The sequence below is a fragment of the Halichoerus grypus genome, chromosome 7 (genome assembly GCF_964656455.1).
Source record: "Halichoerus grypus chromosome 7, mHalGry1.hap1.1, whole genome shotgun sequence".
Taxonomy (NCBI): Eukaryota; Metazoa; Chordata; class Mammalia; order Carnivora; family Phocidae; genus Halichoerus; species Halichoerus grypus.
In genome coordinates this window covers 65,150,500-65,159,802 of record NC_135718.1, presented here as the reverse complement: position 1 = coordinate 65,159,802, position 9,303 = coordinate 65,150,500, and the positions used below count along the sequence as shown (strand labels likewise).

Below are 9,303 nucleotides of genomic sequence, written 5' to 3'. Positions count from 1 at the left end.
ACTAAAAAAAGAAGAGAGTGGGACAGGCACTATTTTGATTCTAAGATAGCAACACGACTAAAAACTATTCCAAAGAAGCAAATGGCAAGAGAGGTCAATAGGCTGTGACCTATACCTACTTTATTTTAAAAACATTTTTATTGCAGAATTTTGCATTGCATAATACTAAATGCCATTAAAAAGAATGGACAGACAAATTTAAGGTAAGTTGAGGAAGATTTTCCATTAGAAAAGGATGTTTCCATATCCATGAGGTCAGGTACTGTTTTTTTTTTTCCGCCTTTCACTGGAGCCTAGAACAATGCCCCGCACGGAATAAACATTTAATACTTATTTGTTGAATGAATGAATGAATGAATGAAGCAAGCAAGCATGCAAGCAAGCAAGCTAGACTGCGAAGGCTGAAAGATTAGTGGCTGTCAGCCCCGAAGCACACGCGCTGCTTTTCCAGCAGGCTGACTGGCATCTCCTCATTCCCTCACCTTTCTGGCAGTTCTGAATTCCCATGTTTGCCCCTCCTTCAGGTTGACCAAAATTCTGTCCGTAAACCCTGCCACTTCTCAGTTAATCCACTCCTCTCTCACAGAGACAGCTGTTTCCGAGGAATGCCTGGCTGAGCAAGCAGGGGCCTGGAGGGGAGTAGCTCGAGACCTTGAGGGGGAAGGCAGCCCGGGGGGCTCCGAAACAAGGATACAAAGGATCTGGACCCATATTTTTCCAGTCCTTCATAAAAACCAATCTGCTTCTTCTCACCTCCCCGTGCAGACTCCCCAGTGCCAACCTGAGTCCCACTGACCCTATGACGAGGGAAAGGACGCCAAACCACCCTCACCAGAAGAGAAGGAGAGGCCAGCGCGCCATACGCCCAGCCGCCCGCCGCTTCCGGGCGCTCATGCGGTCCGACACTCCGCGCGAGGGTAGCGGGGGCTGAGGCGCCAGGGCAGCAGGGGGCGCGTGCGCGTGGAAGGGCGGGGAAGGAGGAGCGCCGCGCGCCAGCAGGTGGGCGCGTCCTCTCGCGCGCGTGCGCGCGCCGCGCCTTCTCCCTCACGATCCCCGCGCGACGCGTCCCCTCCCCGCCGGGAGCGCGCACCTCCCGCTCTCGCGCCGGGTCCCTCTCCGTCTTTCCGAGCCTCACACTCCCCGGAGCTCCTGTCACGGCCGTCGCCTCGGCCGCGGCTCTCTAGCCCGGCGGCTCAGCCTCGGCCCCTCGGAGCCGCGTCCCAGGCCTCTTTCCCCTCCTTCCGCCACTCCCTACCCTTTCCCGCCCTTCTCTCCCACCCTGTCCACCGAGCGAGCCTGGATACGAAGCAGGCGGGCTTGAGAAGGGAGTTGGATAAATGGAGGTGCCGCGCCTGGATCATACCCTCAACAGCCCCACCAGCCCCTGTGAGGAGGTGATCAAAAACCTCAGCCTGGAGGCCATTCAGCTGTGCGACCGGGACGGTAAGAGCGACGGGGGCTGTGAGGAAAGGGGCCGAGCCTGTGGCCAGGCGCCGCGGCCGCCCCAACTCGGCCGACCCTGCTCACCCGGGCATCAGGGTCTTTTGTTGTCCCCCCATACAAATAAATACAGGTGGGGCTCCTCTCCGCTCATCCGCCCTCCCCTCAGACGCTAGAAACAAAAGGACCCTAGGGCTCGCTCGTTGGCGCGGAAAGTCGCGTTAGTCTCCGGCAGCGGCGCCCCTCGGCGTCCTCGCCCGCCTGGCCCCGCGCGGAGGAGCTGCCCGGGCGAGGGCGCCGTTCCCGCCCGCCGCTCCTGCCCGGGACGAGGTGTTTCCGATGGTGCCGCAGTCCGGGTTTCCAGGGTCTACCGGAACCGAAGGGGAAATGCCCTCTGGGTGTTTTTAGTACCCCTTCTTTCCACCGGCTCACGCTAGTTAGCATTCTCAGCCCAGAAACTTATCATTTCCTTTTTTAAACCTCCCCTCTTCAGACCCCCAAATTCATTAATCTTTTTATGCTCTTAAATAGGGATTGGGATGGCGGTTTTTTCAGTGAAGGGGCGCGGGGGGGGGGGGGGGGGGAGTGCGTTTCAGCACCAAGGATAGCCACAAGCTTCGTGGTTTGGGGCTGTGATTCAGAAACTGTCAAAAATCTGTAAAGAAGTGGCCTAATATATCTGCTGTGGTACAGTATATGTGGCGAGTACTCACCATTGTGTCTTGATATTATATAGCTTATTCTATTGTTAAAGTTGGCAGTCTCCTAAAGAAGGAAGTGATTGAACACAGGTTTGAGCGTTAAAGAGATAAGCTAGTACTGTGTGCAATATGGGTAGCTAGCTTGTAGTGCTTCTGTGTTATTTGGAGTAGTTGAAGAGTCAGTGCTATTTCAGTGATGTGGAATAAAACTTCATTTGTAAAAGAGTCATCTGATTAGTAGTTGATTGGCCAAATAATTGTAAAATTGAACATCTGACAAAGGAAAAACCATTTACATGTTGTCAAGATGACCCTGAACACTTTTGGCTATAAATGGAATCAGTGATTAACAGTATATGGAGACGATAATTTAAATATATTTTTTTAGCCAGGGTTATGTAGAAATACTAGTGTGCTCACAATAAGGCCATGAAATTTATCAGTATGTTATGTAAATAGAGAGCAGAGGTCTTGTTTCTAAAGTCATTTAGATAACTTGGTTAGGCGTTGCTCTACAGTATAGCTTAGGTCAACTGAACACTGAATTTCTGTTTATTAATAAATTTAGGACACAGAATAATTGACCTTTGAAGCCAAAACCACTTTAAATAATTTCTGAAAAAGGTATAGTATTGATAAATAAATACTCTTGCAAAAGCTGTTTATAATTCCTTTATCCTTAGGTCACCATAGTAATAGGTGCACATATTTATGGCATCTAAAAAAAAAAGTAATCATTTTGGCATTCCATATATAAACTTGCATTATTAGACTATAGAGATTATTTTTAATATGCCACATAGGAAATTGTATAGTATACTTTTTCTGTATGTATACTTTTTCTGGTGTTACCATTGTAAATGTTTGGATTTTCCTAGATGGTTTGACAGAAAACCAAGAATCTAGTAAAAGTAGATTTCACCTTCATTTACTTCAGTGATTTATCTAAAGCTTATTACTGTAGTTATTGGAAATAGGCAATTCATAGTTACTCCTCAGAACCCCGTAATCTTAATACTTAAAATTGCATTTACCACATTTTCAAAGATATTAGGGAAAATAAAGTTGTTTTTCTTTTTTATGAAGTTTATAGAATTAACAGAGTAACAAAAACTAGTGCTGCATTTATGTGGTCTCTTCTTGTAGAGTAGTAGCTATTTTATTTTTGGTAATATTTTTTAGTTGTTTCAGTTTACATTATGAATCCTGCAAAATGAAAAAATTATGTAACATTTAATAGGGGGGTGCTGGCACTTAGCAGTATCTATGAAAATTACTTATTTGAAGACTTCTAATGATTCAACATAGATTAATAGGGTTTCATTTTATAAAATATATCAACAAATACAAAGAGCTCTTCTATTAAAATATGTAAAAATTAGGAATAGCTTGTGTAGAGATGTTATTAAATGTTTAACTTTTTATTTTGTGACTCTACATGTCAATTCCAAAATATATGTTTATTTTTGGCAGAACAATTTTAAAATGTTACATTAAGTTTGTCAAGCAGAACTTATTTATCATAATCTTATAGTGAGAAATATTCAACTAGATATTATTTACTCCTTTCACTTCCTGTCAGGTCTTATTATTTTACTTCTGTAAATATATAATAGAAAGATTAGGATGTGGCAGAAGATCTGTTATATGCTTGAGTACATAAAAAGTGATAAATTTTAATAATTTTATGATCATAGAAATACATTTATTTTGTTTTCTCTTTACTTTTCTCTATTCTACTATTAATCTGGTGTTGGAAAAAATGAGCACAAATTTCTTGGAAGTAGATAAAATAGAATAGGAGAAAATATAATATTATTGTTAAATATATGTTTCCTTTTACTTTCTCCACTTATAGATGTTTTTAATTTTATAATGTTTTATATATTTTATCAACTAAGTTACAGCTGCTGGTAAACTGTATGTCTTTCTTATGTTTCCTTGCCTCTTGTATATTTTTTATTTCACTTGCTATTTTCTTATAAATTAATCCATATACATAAGTAGCAATAATTCACAATGTTTCCTTTTTTTCATAGTTTCTCCAAGTATTTAACAGTTGGAAGAATTTGGAATAGAATCCAAGCAGTCATATAATTGGATTTTTTAATTAAGCAAGAGGATTCTTCTACACACACATTATTTCATGTATACTTTTATCCTAGGCCTGTGTGCTTTAGTTGCTAATATATGGTCTCTGCCTACATGTTACTTGTAGTTCAAAATGAGGATTCTGATGGACTTCTATTAGGAAACCTCTGAATATGTGCTGTAAATCTAGTACTTTCTGTAATTTCTGTTTCAAGTAGAAGAGTGTTTCTGTTCCTCTATCTCTGCTGTGTTGAAGTATCCTCAAGTTGCACATATGATCTACTTTAATTGTAGATTTTCTAAGGAAGTTGAAGGATTAAAAAAACATTAATTGCTCATCAGGAAGCATTGATAATATGGGGACCCATTTCCCATTTGTTTCTTCACATAGATACTTCAGACCCTGATTGACCTGTGACAAGACAGAACAGCACCCAACCCCACACACAGAATTCTACATTACTTCTACTTCTCTTCATTTTTCTTAAAATCATGCATAGACAGATAAATAGATAGATAGATGGATAGATAGATATCTCAAAGCTTTCTTTCCTTGCTGAAAGGGAAAGATTTATTTATGTATATGTTGTTTTACATGCATCCAAGCTCCCTGCACTCTTGTTATAATAGCAAGGGAGAAAATACAAAATTAATTTGTTGTATAGCACTTAAATCCACCCCCAAGCCTTCCTACGTTTAACAAGTATTATTTCCATGATTATTTTATGACTGCCTAGATACGGCTTATGGAGTTTATGATGCTACTCAGCAAGGTAATACATTTTAAGGAAATTGCAGAGAGAACCTGACAGATTTCCATGTCTTTGTGTCTAACAATAGTTTTATGAAGGAAAAGAAAAAAGGTTTTCTCCTTTTTACATATATAAAAAAGATAAATTCCTTTTGGTTTTGACTTTATCATAGCTACTTAAATTATAAATCAGTTGTGACTTTTTTATGCTTATTGATATGTGAATTAAACAAATTTTAACTTTGGAAATATAACACAAAAATGCTTACTAGTTAGCACAGTGCTGTACTAGATAATCCTTAATGACATTTTCTGAAGCAGACATCTAGGAATAGTACCCATAACTGTTACCTTTAATAGTACAAGAACACAAGGTAGTCATTGCTCTGTCTCACTGACATTCATATGCCATAGTGGCAATAGCATTTTAGAATCAGACAGACCTCTGACAGAATATTGGCTCTTGATAGATATATTACATTAGGCAAATTACTTAACCTGTTTTTAGCTTTAAGCTTTCTCATGTAAAATGGGTATAATAATGTCAATCCTGTAGGATTTTTAAAATAATTACATGAAGTATTTTCTATCATTTCTTATAATTCTTGACACAAAATAGAGAATAATTATTATTGTAAATGGACTGTTGTTCTCCGCATACCTTCTTGAGTTCAGCTATTGTTTTTTATTTCTTTTTTTTTTGTCCAATGTTTAGATCTTTGTTTTTCATTTCAGTTGTGTTTTGTTTACTTAGTAAATCCTTCTTATGTCACTTCAACTTCATGAGTAGACAATGGAAACTGTAAATTCTCAATTAAAAAAATAGTTAACTTTAAACCACAGTTACAGTACTCTATCTTTTGCTTATATTTATCTATCCCATCAATGATATCTTTGTCAGCCTTAATCCTAAAAGCTCTTTTCAGCTTCTACTTCAGACCTGCTGTTTGCGACATTTCGTGTGCCTTGTGACCTTGATAATTGCTTTGGGTAGGTATTTGTATCAGAACCTTCTGTTCTTGATTTAACATTTTTCTCTTCATGATTTTTTATTCTGAGGTAGATATGTACCAGCACATGTGACCTCTGGATTCATTTCTTTGACCCAGATATGACTATAGAGATGCTGTAAATTTTTACTGAGTATGGAACACAACAAAAATAAAAGACAAACTAAAAGAAACAAACAAAACGCTTTAAAGTCATCAGATTATGTTAAACCAATTCATATTCTTGGTAGGGGTTCTAATTCGTTCCCAGAGAAGATGAAGTTATTAGAGTAAAAGTCACATTAAAGGATATGTGACCAGACTCCCTCCAGTGGTAGAGTAACTGATATGTTATAAGTAGTAACACTGGCAACTTGCTTTATTGCCAAGGTAAGCCAGTCAGAAATTCACTCTATAGAACACTAGACAACTTCTAAGTTACTTGGTTTCTCACTGCTGATATTCTCCCTCATTTAGGCCCAACCTTGATCTTTCCTTAACTTTATGTGAATATAGTTTACTGATTATTTTTATATATTATCTTGGACTTCAGAAATAACAGCAGCTGTATCAATTTCCGCAGTAAGTATAATCCTTCTAGTTTCTGATTTTCCTTGTCTGCCCTTAGTAATTGCATTTTAGTTTTTCCTTACAGCATTTGCTTCTTTCTTGGGTTTATTTTCCACTTCTCTTAAATTTCTCTGTAAGAATCTTTTTACTGTTATTTAAATTCTGTTTTTACTATTTTAAAGCATTTGCCTTATTCTTTAATATCTTTTAACATATTTTATTATTATTACACAGTGGTTAAATTGTCTTTTTAAGCAGGCTGTATTTTATACACATACATTTGAGAAGTAAAATCAGTATTTGTGGAAGACTTCTCGTAGAAACGTATAGAAACATTGAAGAGTTGTCAACAGGAAAAAATAGGTAGGCAGTATTAGCATGTCCTGTTTATGGAAAGATAGTGAGTGGCAAAGGTGTAAAAGAAATGCAAAAATAATTACAAACTTTGTGATTGAATTTTCAAGCAATATGAAAAGTGATAAGGAGTAATTTTAGGATTTTAAGTATGGGAAATCAGAAGTAAAGTAAAAAGAACATTTATATTAAGATATTTGGAAACTAACAGTAAGAGACTTCCTTGGAAACTGAAACATTTAACAATTCCTCTTATGTTCTGGGGAAAAGAGTTCTAGAATGATAAAGAGAATTGTTCATAGAACTATATATTCCACAGGGGATACTAGAACTTAAGAGGAAATTAGGGTTTGACTTCAGTTTTAGAGTGACTTCTGATCAGCTTTGTATCTCACCCCTTAAAGGAAAGGAGTGATTACATGCTGGAGAAGGCCAACTTTGAACCCTAAAGATGAAATAAATCTACATTCCAGGTTTGTTAAAAAAAGGTAGACAAGATATCAGGATTTTGAAGTTACTCCATAGATGTGGGTTAAACAAAAAGTATCATAACTCTGAATAGTATTGTAGTTAGTTTTGTTTGTGATATTATAAAAATTTGCACCAAGTTTGTAGTTCATTTTAAAAGGGCTTTTCTGTGGATATTTTTGCTTATATGATGTTTGTTGTAGTGGTTGTGGCAACTACTGTGAATAAATCTGTCTTTTTGTTTTCCACAGCCTGTGGGAGTGTTGCTACCTAATAACAGTATGAAAAGCTTATAGCTTCCCTAGACACATGCCATTAAAGACAAAGCACAAAAATTTTTTCAATATACTTACTTTGATTTTCTTGAAAAATAGTGTTTTGTTTTATAAACTTGAATGTTGGTGAATCTGTCAGTCTTTAAAATTTTAAAAGTTGATAAATGCAAACAAGAATGGCAGTTTTTTAATATTACTAAATGATAAGATCTTAATGATTGATTTTAAAGTTATACCTATGATAGAGAAGAGACATCAGCAAGTTACAGTCCTTGGGCCAAACTGAAAACCTACTGCCAGTTTTTCTAAGTAAAATTTTATTGGAACTGAACCATGCCCATCTGTTTATATATTGTCTGTAGCTACTTTCTTGCTATAAAGGCTGAGTAGCTGTGACAGTAGATCATATAGCTTACAAACCTTAAAATATTTATTATCTGGTCTTTTCCAGGAAACATTTGCCAACTCCTAGCGTAGAGGATTGAGAAAATAAATTAATCTTTATTAGTAAAGATTAATAAATTAATCTTGAAAATACTGAGGAAGAGTTTCTGACAAAAATTGTATAATCACTCTGTTTTTATATATTACTGGGGTTTTGAGAGAGAGCTGTAGAAAGCTACCTAGCTCTGTATGGAGGCAGTCAAAGATGCCTTTGGGTCTGATAGGCAGTGAAAGAAACAAGCCCTGATTTTAACTTAAAATCTAGTCTTCATATAAGTAACTTTAGAAAGAAATACTAGTTATGCATTAGTATTTCCAGGCACAGTTATAGTTCTATCAATAGAAAGGTTTTATTTATTTATTTATTTATTTTTTTTAATAGAAAGGTTTTAAAGTGTCAAAGATGATGATGTGAACTTTGAGAAATATGGATAGTTATGATACATACTACAACAATTTATGTATATATCATATTTTTCCTTGTAAACCAAATCCTCATTGAAAAAGAGTCAAGGTTTTTTTTTTTTTTTTAAGAGTAAAGGTCTTATTCATCTTTCTGTCTTCCACAGTCTAATGTAGGGCTTCTCAATCTATCCGTATTTTGCTTTTTTCAGTATTTTAATCTATCACTGGCTGATACTTCACAAAAATATAATAAAATGAATTATTAGAAAATGAAATTTAAAAGATCCTAAAAGATTCAACAAACATGAAAATCTCTGTCAAATTCCTATAAAAGTTTCCAGATTCTTAATTCTAATTTTTATATTTATCTCATCAGAACCTGGTAAATAGTTTGCAGATCACACTTTGAGTATAATGGCTGGAAGATAGTGCCATTCTATTCTTGTTCAATGATTAATTTTTTGGTACTAAACTTAATCAGTTTGATTGTTTCCTTTTGTTCTTTTACTTGCATGTAATTTTTTCTATTTATTTATGGATGTATTCCAACTTTAGGGTCTGTGTTAAGAACAGGAAAAAAAAAAAAATCCAAGAATGAATGTAACTTGGATCATTGCATTTAAAGGATTTGCTGGCATTTAGGGAGACAATAAATTTAAATAGATAAGTATAATAACATGTAATAATATAATAGAATGTAGAAAAGAAAGTAGTTAATTCTGTCTTGAGTCTCTCAAGATGGCTTTACAGAGGAAGCAACATTTTTTCCTGTATATTAAAAGAAAAATAAAAACTTGCCAGGAGAAGTGGGATAA

The 9,303-nt window shown here is 36.5% G+C and overlaps 1 protein-coding gene across 1 annotated transcript in view; it reads left to right on the top strand.

Moving 5' to 3' along the window:
* Positions 1-1,146: 1,146 nt before the first annotated feature.
* The window catches only part of PHYHIPL (phytanoyl-CoA 2-hydroxylase interacting protein like), an 82,657-nt gene continuing 74,500 nt past the window's right edge, over positions 1,147-9,303 (top strand). Inside the window, exon 1 of the mRNA XM_036078163.2 lies at positions 1,147-1,443. Coding sequence (XP_035934056.1) covers positions 1,338-1,443 — 106 coding nt within the window. The 5' untranslated portion in view covers positions 1,147-1,337. The remainder of the gene's footprint in view (positions 1,444-9,303) is intronic.